Here is a 20,573-nt window from a genome sequence, read left to right as displayed (position 1 = left end):
TTCCTGAAGTCCACCTGATCATCATTTCTTATACTACAGTAGTATTCCATTACGTTCATATACCACAACTTGTTCAGCCATTCCCCAATGGATGGGTATCCCCTCAATTTCTAATTCTTTGCCACTATAAAAGAGCTGCTATAAGTATTTTTGTACATGTAGGTCCTTTTCCCATTTTTATTATCTCTTTGGGATACATACTTAGAAGTGGTATTGCTGGGTCAAAGTGTATGCACAATTTTGTAATCCTTTGGGCATAGTTCCAAATTGCTCTACAGAATAGCTGGATCAATTCACAACTCCACCAACAGTGCATTAGTGTTCCAATTTTCCCACATCTTCTTCAACATTTATCATTTTCCTTTTCTGTCAAATTAGTCAATCTGATAGGTGTGATGTGGCACTTAAGAGTTGTTTTGATTTGTATTTCTCTTAATCAGTAGTGATTTAGAGCATTTTTTCATATGACTATAGATAGCTTTAATTTCTTCTTCTGAAAACTGCCTGTTCATATCTTTTGATCATTTATCAATTGGGGAATGACTTGTATTCTTATAAATTCAATTCAGTTCTCTATATATTTTAGAAATGAGGCCTTTATCACTAGCTGTAAAAGTTATTTCCTGGCTTTCTGCTTCCCTTCTAATCTTGATTGCATTGGCTTTGGTTGTGCAAACCCTTTTTAATTTAATGTAGTCAGAGTCCTCCATTTTGTATTTCATAATGTTCTCTGTCTCTTGTTTGGTCATAATAAAAACATTGATTTTTAAAGAAATGATAATTTCACATGGGCTTTCCATACGTCCCATTTTTATGGCACCAAAATATTCATTGCCTTTATATACTAATTGTTGGACATGTGGATTGTTGCCCAGATAGTTTGTTTTTCCAAAGGGCGCCGCTCTGAATTCTTTGGGGGGGGGCACTTTTGAGCTAATGTCTGAGCAACGACACTTTTGGGTCCACAGGTAGCATCACTTATGTGCTTTTTTATTGGTTCTTGCCTAATGGTGATCCCAAGGGAAACATGACCTTTTAGGAAAACTGAGAGAAAAGGGCAGAGGTGGATGGGAAGGAGGCTAGTGCTGGGTCCTGCCAGTGTTGTGAGATGGTGTTTTTGTTTTGTTTTTTCAAATTGGCGAATCTAGCTTATGATTGAAAGGAAATGTCTAATTCTTCCAGATATTTTCAGAATTTGGATTTGACCAGAATTAAAAACATTTTAGACTATAGATGTTTGAGTAGGGAAAATAGTAGCTCTAGTTCTCTTGAGTCCTACTGAATTTCAGCATTTCTCTGACTTAATTGATTTACATGGTTGCTTTGTTTTTTTCAGCTTTTCCCTGAGTTAGACAAACAAAGTGGTTTGAGTTTTCTATTCATCGTTCTACTGAGATATGAGCATTTACTTATATTCTTATGTAGTTTCTGACTTAATTGTGCTATCCCAGTGTATGCCAAGACATGCCCCAACACATACATACGTATGTACATACATGCACACTCCCACACAAAGCATCATACTTCCTTTTGTCTTCCCTGAACAGGTCTCCTTAGACAACTGTGTCGAAGTGGGGCGCATCGCCAACACCTACAACCTCATGGAAGTGGACAAATACGTGAACAACTTCATCCTGAAGAACTTCCTGGCTGTCCTGAACAGCTGTGAGTTTGTGAAACTCCCCTTTGAACGGCTGGCCTTTGTGCTTTCCAGCAACAGCCTCAAGCAGTGCAGTGAGCTTGATCTCTTCAAAGCCACCTGTCGTTGGCTCCAATCGGAGGAATTTCGGATGGAGTTCTCTTCCAAACTAATGAAGAATATTCGCTTTCCCCTGATGACACCACAAGATCTCATTAATTATGTGCAAACTGTGGACTTTATGAGAACGGACAATACTTGTGTGAACTTGCTTCTAGAAGCCAGCAACTACCAAATGATGCCCTACATGCAGCCCGTGATGCAGTCGGAGAGGACCGCCATCCGCTCTGACAGTACTCACCTGGTGACCTTGGGAGGCGTCCTGAGACAGCAGCTAGTGGTCAGCAAGGAATTGAGAATGTATGATGAGAAATCCCATGAATGGAAAGCTCTAGCCCCGATGGATGCCCCAAGATACCAGCATGGCATCGCAGTCATTGGAAACTTCCTCTATGTCGTTGGCGGCCAGAGTAATTACGACACGAAAGGCAAAACAGCAGTTGACACCGTCTTCAGATTTGATCCTCGTTACAATAAATGGATGCAAGTTGCATCGCTGAATGAAAAGCGCACCTTCTTCCACCTGAGTGCCCTCAAGGGCCGTCTGTATGCTGTGGGCGGCCGCAACGCAGCTGGGGAACTGGGTAAGTAGGTGTGGAGGAGGAGTTGGCTTTCCCTGGCATTGACATCCACTTCTAAAGTAACCAGCTCTCTGAAATGGGAAGCCAAAGCACAGGACCAGAGTTTCATTGTGGGAAATTCTTCTCTTTGAGAAGCTGCCAGACATAGTCTCTGTACCTTACCTGGGTGCTGTGTTTGGCTTCTGGCTCCATTTCAGATGTAGCTTGAAAATCAATCACTAGATTCCATATGAATTTATTTGTCTCACACAAGGCAGTTCTATAACTTAAATGACAGAATCATTCTGTGGTTACAGTTTCAATTGTAATAGCAACTTGGCAGGGAATTAGACCAGTTACCTCAGTTTCCATTTTTATGTACGTCCCCCCTCCCGCATACTTTCCAAGTATTTTGTTGAACAGGTAAAATGAGTCATTTTAGTAGATTAACGATGGCTTTTTTTCCTCCTAGATAGTCTTTGTTACCTTTTAGAAACATTATAAGATAAAGATAAGCTCCCGAATAGATGAAATATAAGATGTTTGTCATGTTCCATGATTTACTTCGTGTAATTCCCAACCTTCTGACCAGCTCAATCCATGTTCTTGATTATGTTGCTAACTTCTTTTTTTCTTCCTAAGCCATGATTGCTCACGATTACAGTTTAATGTATTGGCGCTTTGGCTGCCTGTAATTAACTATACAAGGTGTAATTTTCTTATTCTGAATCAAATTGGAGTAAGAAGGCTTCACAACAAGGAAATCAGGAAGACCGCAGCTCCCCCTTGGTAAACTCAAAAGCCTGACCCCATAAAACACTTATTGATATTATAGACTGTTTTTTTTAAAGAAAGAAATAAAAGAAAGAAAAAGGGTCAGTGATAGGCGTAAAACTACATTGCCAGTACCAGCTTGAAGAGTTTCAGTAGTTGATGACTGTAGATGAAGAACTATTAGTTTTGTCTTAAGCATTTGATTAGTGAATTGGTTTGGAATAGGGTACTGAGGAGGGCAACTTCATGGGTCTAGTCTTCTTCCAGTGAGCCAGGCCCGGTTCGCAGAGAAATATTTCTCGTGTCCTGGATTGTAGTGTGAGCCCCAGCTTCCTGCTTCACAAATGCCTTTGTTTGAAAAGGGCCCTGGGAAGGGACCACATGGCCCAGCATGTCTCATTGCTAGTGCCATGCTAGGAAAAACCCTACCTGTGTAGATGAAGGCTCAGGAGTGCCATCTTTGTCTCTTGGCATTATCTTGACTAGTTTCTCGAGGGAAGAGTGTGTTAGTGGGTACACCTCTTTAGGTGAGTAGGAAGATTTTTGCCATAAGTGCTGGCGGCTCCCCTTCTGTAGCCTCCTCCCTTGGGTGTCCTCTCCAAAGCCCTTTGAAATCAGCATCAACTCATTTGGTGAAAGCCCCCTTGGAGGAGCGCCAGTGGCCCTTCCTCCAAACCAGGCTGTACAGTCGGGCTGACTTTAGAGCAAATTCAAGGACTTGACTAAGTAAGTAATTCCTTTGGTGGAACCCTTTTAATTACTCATTTAGTGCTTTCCTGTCTCTAAAAACAAGATGGCGGCTGGATGCCTCGACCATTTCAATTCAACAAACCATTAATAAGTGCTTACTCTGAGAATAGCAATGATGCTTCTGCAAAGAAGGCAGCATTCTTCTCAAGGCACCACATAAATATATGTTCCAGCTTGAAGTCTGCTAACATTATTTGGTCTCTGTATGGGCACAGCATTTTGATTTTTTTCTGAAGAAATCGAAAAGACATCATTAAATCTTTCTCCCAGATCCACACTCCAAGTATGGTCTGGTCTGTGTGCTTGTTATTTTGAATCAAAATGATAGTTGATATGCAAATAGCATTTTATAAACTGCCAAGTACTTTACATATGTTACCTGTTTAGCTCCATTGACAACCCTGTGAAGTCAGTATGATGGTATTATTATCCCCATTTCATAACTAAGGAAGCTGGGGCTTAGGGACATCAAGTGCCTTACTTGTGGTCACCCAACTAGTTAGGGTTAGGAGTATAATCTGAACCCAGGTCTTCCCTCCAACTCTCTGTATACCATACCATAATACCTTTATTAGATGTAAATTGGCAAGATTCTGAACTTCGAGGTTTCATTCATCTTTAGTCCCAACTCGTTATCTATTTTTAAAAGCATTTGTATAAGACAGGTAGTATACTCTCTTTCTCTCTCTACACACACACACACGCACACACACACACACATACATATACACCCACATGCGTGCACACACACACGTACGTGCACACAGTCACACACACTCACCTGTAGAATTTCTGAATTTTGTTTTGTTTTTGTTTTGTTTTTGTTTTTTGGGGTTTTTTTTTGTTTTTTGTTTTTTGTTTTTTTTGTGAGGCAATCGAGGTTAAGTGATTTCCCCAGGGTCACACAGCTAGTAAGTGTCAAGTGTCTGAGGTCAGATTTGAACTCAGGTCCTCCTGACTCCAAGGCTGGAGCTCTATCTACTGCGCCACCTAGCTGCCCCTCAGATTTCTGAATTTGGAGGGGCCTCCTAGGCCACCTCATGTAGCTGAAGATTGCCCCAGAATTCCCTTCTGCAGTATCCCTGACAAGTGGGCAGTCATCCACAATGAGGAGGAGGAGTACGCTTCCACCTCTGCCACAACCCTCTCTGCCATGAGGTATTTCTGACTGTTAGGAAGCTTTTCCTCATGTCAGGCCTAAGTTTGCCTTGTTACAAATGTATGTGGTTCAGCTGAGTTGCCTTAAAAAAAAGTCTCGATGTTAAAATGGCCTTTGTGTGCGCAAGAGCATTTGAAGCCCAGGTCTTTGGAATAGTTTGGCTTCTTTGTGAATTTTTCCCTGTCTGGCTTATGGTCATGTCACTTCTCATCTGTCCCAAGCCTTCTGCTCTCCTTCTCCCGAGGCTGTGTTTGGCGATGTCCGGTAGGCCAGGAGCTCCAATCAGCTGAAAAGGTCAGAGGCTGAGTCTTGAGCCTCATGGCATGGCCAGTGCCAAGTACAGAGACCTGCCCTCTGGGAGTGCTCCAGGAACAGTGCTCTGTTGTGGCTACATTTGAATGCCCTCTTTTGTGTTTTTTATGCCCCTTTCTCCAAGCGGAAACACTGTACCTTCAGCTTCGCCAGTAGAATGAAAGCCTAAATGTCAGTTAGGGCCAATTGGAAGTTTAGGCAGAGAAGTGAAAGCTCTCAGATTTGGGGGAACCCATTACTGGGAAGTAGCTAGTGTGAGCAAATCTATCGGCAAGGCTTGGATTTGGAAGGCTCAGGAGGCCTGTCTGTCCTGCGTTAGGCAGGAACGTGCTTGCCAGTTAAGGCCTTGTGCCCCACTCTTCTGGCCCTGTGTATAGCAGCCTCGAGAAATAGTCGTGGAACTGAGTGGGTTAATCTCCCCTTGGGTGAAATTGTAGATCCTCTTCCTTTCTTCAGAACAACTTTGAGATCCAGAATGAATTATATATCAAACTAATTTAATTATGTAGTGAAAATCAGCCCCTATTTCCTCAAGAAGACATAGACAGATGGGTTTTGTTTGTTCTGTGTGACTCATGTCGGCACCTCGTCTTTCTTTTCTAATTCCATCTTTTCACGTGAATGTGTTTAGAGCTAAGTACAGAAAATAGCATCCATTATCCACAAGACACCATAAGACACAAGCAGGCAGACTTCTTTCCAAAGGCAACTCATTATTTTCATATGTAGCCAAGCGTGCTAATGACCTTCCAGCCACATATCCACGAGCTGCCGTGTTGACTTGGGCAGTCTCCGGCATTCTCATTTTCTTCCTCTGGCCCAGGTTACATACGTGTTACTCGATCTATTTAAAATCTTGCTGATGACTCTTGCTGGAGTCATGCTTGTCCAGAGTGCAAACTTGGTTCCTTGGGAAGTGGGAGACTCTAAGACGCCCCCCGCACCCCCTACCCCAGAAGCAACATCAGAGACCCAGCTATTCTCCTGAGATAAAACTGACTCTGAGCTTCCCTTGTCCACCTTTTTATTCACCCTCTGACCCCAAAATAGAGCAGTGGAAACTCCATGCAGCATATGGTGCTGAAGGCAAAGGTGCTTCTAAGGCACGTGTTGCCAACCCCCCCTGCAGACTGTGGATGGGGCTCCCAGTTGGCTTTCATAGAGGGTTGGGCATAGAGTGGAGCTTGATAAATGTTAGTTGAATTGAATCGGAAACCCCTACGAGAGCCCCTCACCTCGTGGAAATGAGGAGAAGCCTTGTATTGGTGACTCATTCTTGTTTTCCTGGGCCTGTCTTGACTTCTGGACATCCAGCTGTGGTCTCAAAGAAAGCATGTGGCTTTCTGTGGCTTCCCCCACAGGGGCTGGGGCCTGACCTGGGAAATGACGAGCCTCCCCTGTGTAGACTTAGGAAAGAACAAGAGTTGGTGAAACTTGCCAGCACTCTGAGCTCATATAAATGTGTGTCATTTCCTCTCTTCACCAGGTTTCTGCAAAGGATTAGGAAAGGCCAGAGCCATGTCACAGCAGAAAGCCCCCAGCTTCCTGGCTGGGAGTCCCAGTAGCTCCTGGGGAAGGTTGTTTTCCTCTGACAACACTTACAGTGGGAAGCTTAGGGAATCTCAGAGCAGCTGGTGCATTTCCATGAATGAGGAGCCTAAGAGATCCGTCTTCTGTTGAGCTTTCTAAATTGCAGACCTGAGGTGACAGCTTAGATCTGTCACTTTGGTTAGATGTTAATATAGCAGGCTTTAAAGACATGGACTTGTTTGTGGAATGCCATTGGATTTTCAAATAGATGTCTACTGAAATTCCTGACAGAATGTATGAAGTGCTCCAATCTCCTCTATGGCTTTGGACTCTCTTGACTAAATGGTGCCTTAGAACTGGGTCCAAGACCCCCTACCCCTTCCCCCTCCCCCTGGAATTGGAGAGGCTACCAGCCCTTCTTGCCACCCTCTTGGCCCCTGCTCCAGAGCCTTGGCTCTAAGCCTGCTTGGAGTCCCAGGGTCAGGCAGGCCTTGATGCCCCCCCACTTCCCCGAAGGAGGCCCATTCATTTGGCGGGGCTGGGTAAATGAGACACCCTGGAGATGTCCCCTGTGCTAGCCAGCCTGCCAACATGTCGATTGTCCTCTCTGGCTATTAGAGGTGGGTGTGCAGGTGGCCCATTGCCATGCTAGCTCTTGAAAGACTAATGTGGAGCAGCCGTATTGTACCTGTTCCTTTACGTGTGCTTGGCACTAGGCTCCTCTGCTCCTTTCCCCCCTAGTCTTGCTGCTGGCATCAGGCACCCTACATCAAGCTGACTGGTAAGTAGTGTCCTGGGCAAGAGCACAAGGCTCCCTTGAATCAGGTGCATGGCTATTTGGGTTTAATAGGTCAAGGGAGTCGTTTATAGAGAAAAGCCAAAGGAAGTCAATGAAAATGATTTGGAGACTGAAAAAAAAAGTTTGATAGTTGGCAGAAGGGTTCCTATATAGCTGAAGAAAAGGTCAGTGAGCCACCTTGCAGATCCATGTAGCATCCACGAGCAGGAGCTGGGTGAGAGAGTGTAGCCTGATCAGCAGAACCCGAGACCAAAACAACACCACCACTTGTCCCAATGGTGGCTCTGTCTTAATCCCCCATCCACAAGTCGTTGGCATTCTTGGTATTGTTAATGTGTAACTGGCTTAGGAGATAACTTTCCCAGCTACCTGAGTCTCAGGGAGTGGCTTACCCATGGTTAGAGACAGACAGATAGACAGACTGCATTTGAACCCAGGTTTTCCAGCCTCTAGATTCCCTTCTCTCTCCACAAGGCCATCCTACCTCTCTCTTTCTGGTATTAATATGACATTCATAATGCTGTTGCCAGTGGTGGTGAGCACTGGCTATTCAGCCTCCATCCCCACTACAAACCAAATGAGAAGAAAAACATCTAACTTGTATCAGAATTGCTATTGATTGGATATAAGGAGGGGCTTTTATGTACCAGTATAGGTCACAAAATTGTGTGGAATTTCTCCTCTTAGAAATCACAGGGTTCAGGACAGCAGCAGGCATCTGGAACAGGATAGGTGAGAGCTACATGTGGAGTTGATCTCTGGGCTTCCCTTTCTACCTTCTGTTGGGGGGTTGGTTTTTCTGATCAAACTGCCTTTTTCACTTGTATAACCAATTCCCATTAATTTCTTTGCTGATGCCATATAGTCATCAATATACTGGGCCCTCCTGTAAGCGTAGTGACAGGAGAGGATATAGTGGACAAGACCACTGGTCTTGGAGTCAGGAAGACCTGCGTTCAAATCTTGCCTCAGCTATTTACCAGCTGTGTGATCCTGGGCACGTCCCTGTACCTCTCTGGGCCTCAGTTTCCCCTTCTGTAAAATTAAGTGACTGGACTTAGTGGCCTCTAAGGGCCCTTCCAGCTCTAAGTCTATGCTCCTGTAACTCAGTGGCGTTTGTGTTTATTAGATAGCCCAGAGTCAAGCTGTATAAAGACAGTTGGGAGATAGACTGAAGAAACAGTGGTTGATGACAATGACATTCACTATTTGGTCTTCAAGGAGATGGCAGTTTGTATTTGGCCTTGGCCTTGGCCTTGGCTATGGAAATACCTTCTGTTCTTGGGCAGATGGGCACAGAAATGCTGCAATTTAGTGAAGCAGCAAGGGTGGAGGGCTGGGTGGGGTAGGGTGGGCTGGGCTGGGTGGGGTGGTGGGCTTGGAGGTGTTTTATAAGTCAACAGTATAGCTTCTGCTGGAGCTGCCCTGGGGGCCTTAGTATTACTCAGTCCACCTTAGAACGAGGTCTTTGACCTAAGATTGGATTGATTAATTGATTGAACCATTCAGTGTGGGATGGGGAGGACAAATTCTACTTTCTAGAAAATTCTTATAGCCAGTTTCCAATGTATGATGCCATGATGTGTGTCTGATGATCTGTGAACATCTGGACAAGAATTTCAAAGTTCTTAACAAAGAATAAGGAAGCCAATGGGGGTAGTTGAGTCGAGGCAAAAGGAAACCTCAACCTCTAGGCTAGTGAATATGGCAGAGAGATCACTGGGTAGCTACCAGAGCCCAAAGAGTAATAATACAGCTTTGCTCAGTGTTCCCTGAAGTATAATGTTTCTGACATGCATGATCTGAAAAGGAGAGAGAAATCAGCATGTGAGCCTCGGGGACAGATGGCAATAGGGTGCTAGGCCTCTGCCATCCACAGATATATAATGGTCTTTTACCTGAGATTTGGGCCCAAAGCATCTGTTACCTGACTTCTTCCTCCCTTATATGCAAGTGACATCTTGCTGCTTTGGATCAGAATGGTGCCCTGCCCCATCTCTCCTTTACAGTTGCTCATTTGCCTTGCCTAGCTTGGAGATTTTTGAATGAGTTGCTGGTCAGTTCTCTCAAACATTTTGTGTTCAAGGGAAATCCATTATTGCAAGAGAAAATGCACTCTAATCATGCCCTTGACTTTGGCTTTCCAAGTTTTGCCTCTAATCATCTTCAAGTCACGAGCATGCAGTTGATTCCAGAGGTAGGGTCAGTGACTTTCTAGATGCCCATGGGCAAGCACTCAAGTCCGTGCATCCATTTTGTAATCTGCATTTGGACTGATGCAATGGGCTTTTGAAGGTGACCCTGGCCTTCTTGAAAGCCTGTTTTGTGTTGCTTAGCCTCCAATACTAGCTTAGGTAGAGATTGTCCAAGTAGGGGAATAGAAATGAAGCCCTTTTTAATCCTGGTGATTTTTTTAGGCCCCCCTCCCACATCACCCATACATTTTTATACCAAGTACATAGGAGGAATGCCAGTTTATGATGGAAGTGACAAGACATGACAGCAGCATGTAAGATTATTAAATGAACAAATCAGGCCTTACATGCTATGTATCAGCTGTTGAAATAGAGCACTGAGTTGGGAGAATGCTGAGAGCTTTCTTTTAGGTCCAGCACTTGCACTAACTAGGGATATGAGATGAAAAAAGTCACTTAATCTCTCTGGGCCTCAGCTGGAAATGAGGAGGTTGGCCTAGGGGACTAGATGATCTCCAAGGACTCTCCCAACTCAGTGAGTCTATCTAAATTATTCATGTAATTTCTAGCATTATCATAAGATCTTTTTCGAGGGACCTCTCATGCATAATGGATGTGTTTCTGGTGTGTATGTATATGTGTGTGTGTGTGTGTGTGTGTGTGTGTGTGTGTGTGAGAGAGAGAGAGACCATTATTCTGGGAAGAAATGACTTGATTATGCGAGTTGAGGTTTTAAAAAGATCTCCTTGTATTCTTCTCACACCAGCCACTGTGGAGAGTTACAACCCCAGGATGAATGAATGGAGCTATGTTGCCAAGATGAACGAGCCCCACTATGGCCATGCTGGTACTGTGTATGGAGGGATGATGTATATTTCAGGTAAAGTAAACCATACTCATCTGTGAGTGAGATTCGCCCAATAGAGAGGCCCTGAAGAAAATGATAGCACCACCCCTCCATTCTCCATGCTCATAGGTAGGAGTGGTTGTACCTGCAAGCTGCGACAGTGGCTAAACCAACGATAATGTATCTGTGGTTTGGGAAGGTGTTTTATCTTTACTTTTGAATGCAATTGCCTATGATTTGCTAACACTGGAAGCAAATTATTTCATACTATAAATATCTGACTTAAAAGAAACATCAAAGTTTTCCAGTTCCCCATTTCTTAGCTCACTACTGCCCACCAAAAATGGACAGCATCTCCTCCCAGACTGATATATACCACACACCAAGAAAGGAATACCTTCCTTCATTGGGCCCAAGGGGGAGTTTCTTTGATCTACTGGCTAGGCCCCTGTTAAAATGGCAGCAAACTAAGCTCTTACTTGTGTTGATGAGGATTAGAGTCTGTGAGGGAAGGGACCTGTTAAGGATTTGGAAATAAAATTTACTGGAGACGTTTTGCCCATTGATGATCAAGCATTGACAGTAGAGATTTTCCCTCCCTAACAATGTAAATGAAATTGGCCTATTTTGACTCCATTTCAAATACTCTTTACCAGGGGAAGAGTGTTAGCATTTCACAAAGAGCTTATCTAGTCATCAAGACTGCTAAATGATTGGAGCAGGGGCTGGCAGTGATGCTCTTGGCTTTGAGCATCATCATAAGTGAGGCACTGTCAGGCCTGCTCATCCCAAAGGGAAGGGAAAAAAGGAAAAGGGGGAGAGACCTTAACTGAGAGAAAAGGAAAGATGTGCAGGGGAAGGTGAGTGCTCAGATGTCTTCAACAGTGGCCCTGATGGGCTCCAGTGTTATGGAAGAGGCACTGTGGTGCAGTATAGGCAGAAGCCCTGAGCTGGGATCTTGCCTCTGCTACCTCCTACCTGGGGGACCCTAAGCAAGTCATTTCCCGTCCACAGTTGTAAAACGAGGGAAGTGTCAAACTCAGACATTAAAGTGTATTGACTTAGAGAACCACAAATTCCCATTAGCTATGTGGTATCGCATTCTTCTGTATGTTGTTAACTATTTCCCAATTTCATTGGAATCTGGTTCACCCCTAGAGCAGTTTCGATACCTTTGGCTTAGATGGTTCCTGAGCTTCCTTGAAGCTCCAGATCCTCTGCTCCATGGGTTGTCTTGGGGAACGTTGATTTCTGCTGCGGGGCCAAAGAGAGATGGACCTTTCTTGACTCTGTTGCAGCCTGGCTGTCCCCCTGCTGGTCCCTGTCCCCAGCCTGGACTCTGATACCAGCATTATAACTACAGAGGTCAACGTTAATGCTGCATTCAGCTGCTTAATAGAGGCACCCACCTCATTTTGTCCAGATCAGCCCCTTACAAAACAGCCCTCTGCCAAGTCCCCACTGGTGCACTTACTGTGCTTGTGACAGCTTGTTTTCCCTTCGTTTGTGTGTTGGTCACCCAAGCTCCCCTTCTGAAGGCTTTGGGACTGGCTCTCTTCTCTCCATTCTGATGGGGTGAAGATTCCATTAGGAGCCTCCAAGGCCCCCAGACCTTGGCGGGGGGCCAGGTTTTTTTCCCCCTTGCTGAGGGCTGTTGTCAGCCAGATCAGGAGCTGGTGCTCACTGGGTACTCTTTGGCTGAGCTCCAACTAATTGTATCGTGAGAGTCAGGCAAGGTGGGTAGAGTAGTTAGTATCTGTAGTGTGCTCGAAGGACGGAACAGGATGTGGTGGACCCTGTGTTCTTGGTAGAATTGAGGCTCTCCAAGACTTAGTGGGGGAACTGAAGATTTAATTGTTCTCTTAGAGAAAGAGCCCATTGAGAAATCCACCGCTTGCCATGTTCAGCTCATGTTTAGCCCCAGATGGACTTGAAATGGGTACATCCCTGAGAGTTCTAAATGCTCCAAGCCCATCGCTCATTGAACCAGGACCTCAGGTTGTTTTGTGGTAGAATTTTGTTACAATAAATGTATTGTTAGGGCTTGAGTTCCCAGTTTGTAGGAGTAGGGCGTGGCACAGCACTGACCTCTTCCTCACCCCCAGAAGCAGACATGTGCTTGGGATGGGATTGGCAAGGGAACTCTATAGGAGAAAGAAAGGGGGCCAGCCATGCTTTTCTTCCACCTGGTGTGGGGTTGTTGGCTGGTGTTTGGTGGGGGCAGGGGGCGGAGCTGATTTGCAAGTTGAGGTGAGTTTTTCTGGAAAAACTGATTGGCCTATGTTTGAGGTAGGAATGGGTGAGAAGCACTGAAGGGTATTCACATGGCAGAGTAGTAGCACTGGGGCTGAAAAGCTCAGTTACAGTGAATCTGGCTGCCCTTCCTGCCACCACCTCCCTAAAAATGCTGCTCTGAGACATCTTCCAGGCCTGGGGCTGGGCATGTCTTTGTGAAAGAGCTTGCCTGCCTGATCAGAGGGCACACTTCTCGGCCTCTAGATGTGTGCATTGCCCACGATGTGTCTTGGCACCTTTTGGCCTTGTATTTGGGGCAGAGTTGTCTAAGTGAAATGGGAAACCTGTCAGGATGGTGCCTTCTCTTCCCCAGCAGTTTCTCTATAATTCATATGGCATCATGTGAACTGTGCTGAGCACAGCAGAGATAATGAACGAATGCAGGTTTCTATGGCCGCCTCTCAGTGGCCGTGAGCAATGTCTGTGTGCTGGCTCCAGCAGGATCACCCCCAGCCCTGATGTGATGCTCAGCTGAGACTGCTAGGGAGTCATCCCCAGGCATCACGCAGAAAACACAGAGTAGGAAAGCCTCCGTGGCCAGCAGTGCTGGAGGACAATAAGACGTGAGGGTTCATAGAAATTCAGGGTTATTAGGACCTGCTTTATTCCCATAGGCCATGCAGAAGTTCTTGGGTGCCTCGTAATCTTGTAGGACCTCGAGATCACCATTCTGTGCTTCACCAATCACTGTATAGGCAGCAAATGGAAAAGGACTAGGAGTCTGGCCTAAAGTGGCTTAAGCTTCTACCATTGTGTGGATCCGACAGCGGGTCCATGGGCATCAAATTCCTGATGGTGGCTTGCTTTGCTGGGACTTGGCCTATTCTGCAAATAAAGTACAGGGGGGCAAAGGAATGATTAGCTGGAGACTTTCTTTAGGCCAGGTGCATGCTGGGCAGGATCTAAAGAGAGTAAGTCAATTAGGTAGATGATAAAAACGTACTAATAAATACCCTCTAAGGCTCTCCATCCATGGGTGCAGCTCTCTAGGGTCCTACCCACAGGGAGGTGCCCAAGGTCAATGAAAACAGCAGCCTACTGGTCTCTAGTGCATTGAACTACCTCACCCCACTCTGCCAGCCCCTTCTAGGGTCTCCACTACTAAGAGCTAAGCACACATTTTAAATCACTAATGCCATTTAGCCTAGTGAGCCCCTGAGGGCCCATCGTCTATGCCAACAACAAATAATATTAAAACAGAGTTCTTGTTAGTTGGAGTCTGGTTAATTGAGGTTTTCTTGCCCACGTACATTCATGTGCTTTCCTAGGAATTGTCATAGTTTAGAGATTCCCGGAGTTGGCCACATTTTTCTGAATGATTCTGTTTCAAATCTAAGGGAGGCAAGTGAGCATTGTAGAAACCTCCTTCTCTAGTTTGAAAGAGCACCCAAATGGCCAAGGTCACAGCCTTCTGGACACCTTGTTTATGATTGTCTAGAAACATCTCCTTTCTAAGTGTTTCTTAGCTTCTTGTGGCCTACTCCAGTCCTCAGAACATCTGGCATTGTCATGGTCTCCCCACTGGCCCTGTATTTGGAGATTGCTCAGAGCACTTTCCTTCTATGAATTCATTTGGTCCTTCTTAACTCCTGAGAAGTAGGGGGCAGGTGGGGTGGGGGGCAGAGGTTACCCACTTGACCACTAATGAAGTTGGCCAAGGTAAGGAGCTAGCCCAGCGTTTGCACTGCAGTGGTGCTCGGAATAGGAGAAAGTAAAAAGGTCTTCGTGGCTGCCCTCCGCTGTTTGGCTCCAGATCTATTTCTAAGCAGCTCAACTTCCTTTGAAGGGAGCCTTGGAAACTGCTGTGAAGAAAGGACAGGAAGGGGCACATGTTGGTTTTCTTTTCCAAGGTGAAATGCTCATTTCTTCCATTTGTAGCTTATAGAAACATCTGTTGGGTCCATGTTTTTAGGACCACCTTTCATACACTCTCATAATCCAATAACCAGACCACACCTTGTGTCGCTGCTTGCAAGCGTTTGGCCTAAATTTCTATCGGGGTGGTGTAAGCGGCTTGGGCTAGCAGAAAGATCATTGGCTTTGGAGTCTAGAGGCCTGGGTTCAAATCTTTCCTCAGATGTTTCCTAGTTGTGTGCCCCTGGGTAAGGCACCTCACCTCACCTCTCTCACGGCCTGATTTCTCTCGCCAGTCAGCTGGATACAATGATGCTGATGTTTCCTGCTGAGCACCTTAGAGTGATTCAGAAGTGAATGTGCGTGTTCCCACTAGGCGCAGCCTGCGCACTCAATGCCTCTTTTTTTCACTCTTCAGGAGGAATCACTCATGACACTTTCCAGAAAGAGCTCATGTGCTTTGACCCAGACACAGACAAGTGGACTCAGAAAGCTCCCATGACCACGGTCAGAGGCCTGCATTGCATGTGCACCGTCGGAGAGAAGCTTTATGTCATTGGTGGCAACCACTTTAGAGGAACCAGTGATTACGATGACGTTCTCAGCTGTGAATACTACTGTCCAGCGCTCGATCAGTGGGCTCCCATCGCTGCTATGTTACGAGGGCAGAGTGATGTCGGGGTTGCTGTGTTTGAAAATAAAATCTATGTGGTGGGTGGGTACTCTTGGAACAACCGCTGTATGGTAGAGATAGTCCAGAAGTATGATCCCGAGAAGGATGAGTGGCACAAAGTGTTTGACCTCCCCGAATCTCTGGGTGGGATCCGAGCTTGCACCCTCACTGTTCTTCCTCCCGAAGACACCGAGGAGTCCCCTTCTCGAGAGTCGCCTCTGTCAGCCCCTTAAAAGCCGCCCTGCAGGCTTGCGGGCCGCCGTCCTCTCTGAATCGGGGGCTGGGGGTACTCTTCCTCTTCTTGTTGCTCGTGTTGTTCTTAAGTAGTATTTGTTAGGGCTCTCCTCCAGCACTTGGTCCCGTGACTGGCAAACAACCAGCACTGATGTTATTTGTGATGTTTGTTTATTGTAGAATGTTTATCTGTGGTTAATAAATGCATCCTGAACATGTATTCATCAGAGCCAAATGTTTAACCAATGAAAAAGCAAGGTATTGTCTTTCAGCTGTTTTGCTTCTGTGGATCCCTACTTTGTACATCGGTGGGGTGGGCTTCTGGGAGGAAGCCCAAGCAGTCGCCCTGGCGGTGGGGTGTTGTCGCCCATGTGTAACCACGTTTTCTGTGCTTAAAGATGGAAAGGTGTTTGCTTTTTTTGACCGTGAGGGAGGCCATATGGATGAGGTGCCTCTCTCTGTACGTAAAGTACTTTGGCCATCTTTTTCTCTCTCTCTCTCTCTCTCTCTCTCTCTCTCTCTCTCTCTCTCTCTCTCTCTCTCTCTCTTTCTCTTGCTCTCATTCTGGCTCTCGCTCTCTTGCTCAGCCCACCTGACTGGAAGTTGCTTAGACAGACAGGAGAACTCCTTGTAAAAAAATAGACTTCCAGAAAGCAGCACAGCCTCATCCCCAAAGCCAGGCTCTAGGCTGCCCTCACGGGCATCAGTGCCCACCTTTTCTCATGTTAGTACAAACATAAGACATTCTAAGTTTTAGAAATTGGATAGCTCTTCAAATAAATACAAAAAATTGTAAAAATCTTCTTCAAAGAAGCAATTGCCATTTATACCAACTGATAATCTTTGGGCAGTCAACCCAGCCATATTGAATTTCAGGGCATAGGGCCAGAAGCATGTTCATCCTGAGCAGATAGATTTGTCCTGGCCTCGTTGTCCCTTCGGCCCCCATGAATCCTCCTTGTTCTCCTTGACTGTTGCCGTAACTTTACGTATTCCATGTCCTTTCCACAGTCGCAGTTAATAAGGTTATTTAGCACAAGATACGTTTTGAGCAAGAGAGCTGCTTTTCTCTGTGAACTCAGACTTCCATGTTTTATCTTTTGTTCAATAAAACTTTTAATGTCATTGTGGTCTGAGGCACATCATTACTTACCTGCCAGCGTTATCCTGGATGTGTGTACACATGCATGAGAGTGTGTATGAGTTTTGGGGGCAGACAGTGGTGGTGGGAGCTGGAGTCGTTTAGCCAGAGTTCATCTCGGAGGAGGGCACATTGGGACATTCATTCAGGCAAAGGAAACAAGACCCAGCCTCCTCTTCAGAAGGATGCAGAATGTGCCACTATGTGGCTCTGTGGGGTGGACATTTGGCAGATCACCTCTTCTCCAGGCCTCCAGCAGGAAGAGTAAAGCCAGCCCTTGAAGTTGGAGTGATTTTGCCGAACCAAATACGTAGCCATTTCTCTGGGATTTTTTAAAGTGCATTCCTGCCTCTTAGGAGGGGGATGGACAAGAAGGCCAGCCCAGGGGTTCTCAATGCAGATGTTTTTGCAGTTGGTTATTTGATTGGGTTAGGCTCATGTGTGGAAGCTTGCTTTGAAGTTGGCCAGCCTGGGCCCTGTTCACAGGAGAGGCAGTATGATTCTGAGCCAATCTGGAGCATCACAGCCCCTCTGGAAGGCAGAAGTCGGGTGGCTTGAACAGGACCAAAGCAGGATAAACAAACCAGTGAGTTTGTTAGGAAAGAGAAGTTGGAAAGACTGATTGGAAGGCCTGGCAAGGTGGAACCAGTTGCCCCTTGGGCAGAGCTTTGATCTGCTCAGTTCACCTTAGCTTGCCCTAATGGCTTGGAGGACACAGGATCTGGTTCTTTGTACTCTTGGCACATAGGCATCCTTGTTGGAAAAGGGGCAGATTTCCACATATGGACAGTCACATTCACAGCATTCAGTAATTCCCCTTTAACATGTGTGCACATAGAGCATGTGTTGCTAAAAATAAGCAGTTAATGTCTCTAATTCAATTAATGCCTCACCCACAGGTGCTATTATTGAACAGTTCTAACATCTGGGAGAAAGCGAGGGATTTTCTTAGAAGTTAAATCACCCATCGTTCTGGTCAAATTGATTGACGTAGAATTCCACCTTGCCTAACTTAAGTTGCTTTTTCTGCTGAAAGAGGCAATTGGAGAATCCATTTTGATTTGATTCACTTAGAACGTCAAAGGTCCAGAATATTCCTCCCTCCTTGGTCCAGGTTGCAAAACGATCGGGGATGGGAAAAGAAAAAGAAAAGATTGGGGAATGGTCAGTATCCTTCCTCATTCAGGTTGTGTGTGTCCTGGAGAGAGAAGCCCATGTTCTGAAACTGATCGTTAACCTTAAGGACTACTTTCAAAGTGTTGGTGTGTGTGTAATCCTTCTTGGGGAGTTATTAAGATAATTCCCTCATTAATAGCATAGGATAGATTGTTCCACAGGGTAATTGTGGAGCATTTGATTTAATTAGTTTGAAAGTGCAACGCCCCCTTTTCACTTCAATGGCCCTTGTACCTCATTTTCTTTATGAGCTTTTTCTAGAAGAGGAAACCTAGGCCCCAGGTGGAAAGGTTGGCACTTTCCCCAGGAGGCCTTCTCTAAACACTGGCCTCTGCACACACTCTGGCTTGGTTCTTGCCTTTCTGCATCTGGATGTACAGATCAGGGTCTTAAGATCAGCCAGCTGCAGACCACCACTTGGAACCCTTTGATTAGGCTTGCAGCCTTACCCGGCAGGGAGCACAGGAAGAGCCCAGAGGACTCTTACCCTTCAGAAAGCTGCCTGTGAAGTGCATCACTGGAAGAATGTGAGCCGTTTGCCTTACGCTGACATGCCATCAGCCGAGACATGGTCAGTGGAAAGCCTCCCTCCGTTACTTTGGCCTCCCTAGTCATCCCCTTGCAGCCATCTGGGGGTGACTGAGACCTTTCCCTAGGTTCATTTCTTCTTCTTCTTCTTCTTCTTCTTCTTCTTCTTCTTCTTCTTCTTCTTCTTCTTCTTCTTCTTCTTCTTCTTCTTCTTCTTCTTCTTCTTCTTCTTCTTCTTCTTCTCCTCCTCCCCCTCCCCCTCCCCCTCCTCCTCCTCCTCCTCCTTCTCTGTAAGCTGACACTTTGGTAATGAAATTTAAATCCACTCACTGTATAACAAGAGAAAGGGGGCAGGGCTTGAAATTCATTGCAGATAATCGTTCTGTATTATCCTGGTCTCTGCACATTTGGCCCCAGTGGTCAGGTTACCAGGTTGTGCTTGGCACATGCCAAGCCTTTTGACGTGAAGAAAACAGGAAAATAAAGGCAATGGCCAGTACCACCTCTCAATGAGGGGGAGACGTGCCTCATTTCATTGTTAGAAACTTCCTTCCCAAAGATAAGAACAAGAGCTCCTGAGCTCCGTTTCTCCCAGCAGCGCAGCCTAGCAGTGAGGTTGGGAGTAGAGCTATCATTCCTTTTTTATAGCTAAGGAAATTGAAGGGCAGAGAAGTGATGCAGTTTGCTCAAGGTCAAAGAACTGGTGTCAGAGAAGGCATTCAAACCTAGCACGGCCCAGATCTAGGGCTTTTAGCAGCAACGTGGGGAAAGGGGCCCTCTGGGGATGTTTCACAAAGGAAGGTTATGGCAAAACAATTCCCTTAACACCAAACACCCAAGTAACATGCACTGCCAGGAAACAGTACCTGCTTCAGGAGGCGTGGGTGTCAGAGAAGGGTGCTAGTGAGCTGAGATGGGCAGAAAAGGGAGGGAAGGAAGGGGCCTTCCAGGGAGCCCTGCACTGCAGCATCCCAGATCCCAGAAGAAGTGTATGACTCTTACTCTTCTTCCTTTCCCCTCCCCCAATCTTGAGAATACCAAGCTGCGGTGGGGCCAGCCTCCATCTTTTCCCATGAGGAACCTAGTGATAGACAAGGGACTTGGTATCGTGTGGTAGAAAGTCAGAGACTTCCCAACCAGGCTTCCCCTTCCTTTAACTCTTGTATTCTTACACTTTCCTCCCCTCCCTGCAGTCTACAATGCGGTGGTACTGGCCTCTTTGCTCTTCCTTGCAGACCACACTCCATTTCCTTTCTTCTCAAATGAGCATGCATATTTCTATATGCCTACACATTGTATCTTTCCAGTTGAATGGAGACTCCTTGAGGGCAGGGCCTATTTCGTTTTGTCTTTGTATCCACAGCATCTGACACACTGCCTGGCATACAGTAATAAATGCTTGTTAGCTTAGATTAATACAAGAAGAAAATGACAAATGGTTATTAGCAACATCTCCCTGCAAAATGTGAAAAGCAGCATGAGGGGAATGAAGCTGCAGAAAGCTTAGGATGAGGTCCAGTAAGGCATATCATCCCAAGAGCATTTTTTATTTAAATTTTTTCAATTAACAAAAATCTATTTTCTCACCCTCCCAACCTTCCCCCTCACACTGAAAACAAAACAAAAACAAGCCCTTGTAACAAATGCCCCAAATTGAGCAAAACAGATTCCCTCATTGGCCACATAATTTGTGAGCCGGTGGCGCTGGCCTCATTGCTGTTCTTTGAGCACAAGACCTTTCCTCTCCTGACTGCTGGCATTTTCACCGGTTGTCCCCCAGGCATAGAATCCTTTTCTCATCTCCACTTCCTGAATCTCCCGACCCTCCTTGGCTTTCTTCAAGTCCCAGCTAAAATCTTAGTTTCTACAGTAAGCCTTTTCTAATCCTCCTTAATTCTAATGCCTTCCCTGTATTATTTAAAATTTAGCCTGTCTGTAGCTTGTTTGTACATAGGTGTTTTGCGTGCTGTCTCCCCCATTAGGCTGG

At 45.7% G+C, this 20,573-nt stretch overlaps 1 protein-coding gene across 2 annotated transcripts in view; it reads left to right on the top strand.

Annotated features, from left to right (window-relative positions):
• KLHL13 (kelch like family member 13) overlaps window positions 1-16,866 on the top strand; it is a 129,657-nt gene extending 112,791 nt beyond the window's left edge. For both annotated transcript variants that reach the window (XM_027837283.1, XM_027837276.1), the window contains 3 exons: window positions 1,548-2,343; window positions 10,605-10,718; window positions 15,253-16,866. In XM_027837283.1, the coding sequence (XP_027693084.1) occupies window positions 1,548-2,343; window positions 10,605-10,718; window positions 15,253-15,740 (1,398 nt within the window). In that variant the 3' untranslated portion in view covers window positions 15,741-16,866. The remainder of the gene's footprint in view (window positions 1-1,547; window positions 2,344-10,604; window positions 10,719-15,252) is intronic.
• Window positions 16,867-20,573: the final 3,707 nt, after the last annotated feature.

Source organism: Vombatus ursinus, unplaced genomic scaffold (genome assembly GCF_900497805.2).
Source record: "Vombatus ursinus unplaced genomic scaffold, bare-nosed wombat genome assembly UNPS02004533.1, whole genome shotgun sequence".
NCBI classification, from domain to species: Eukaryota; Metazoa; Chordata; class Mammalia; order Diprotodontia; family Vombatidae; genus Vombatus; species Vombatus ursinus.
This window is presented reverse-complemented; position numbering and strand designations above follow the sequence as displayed.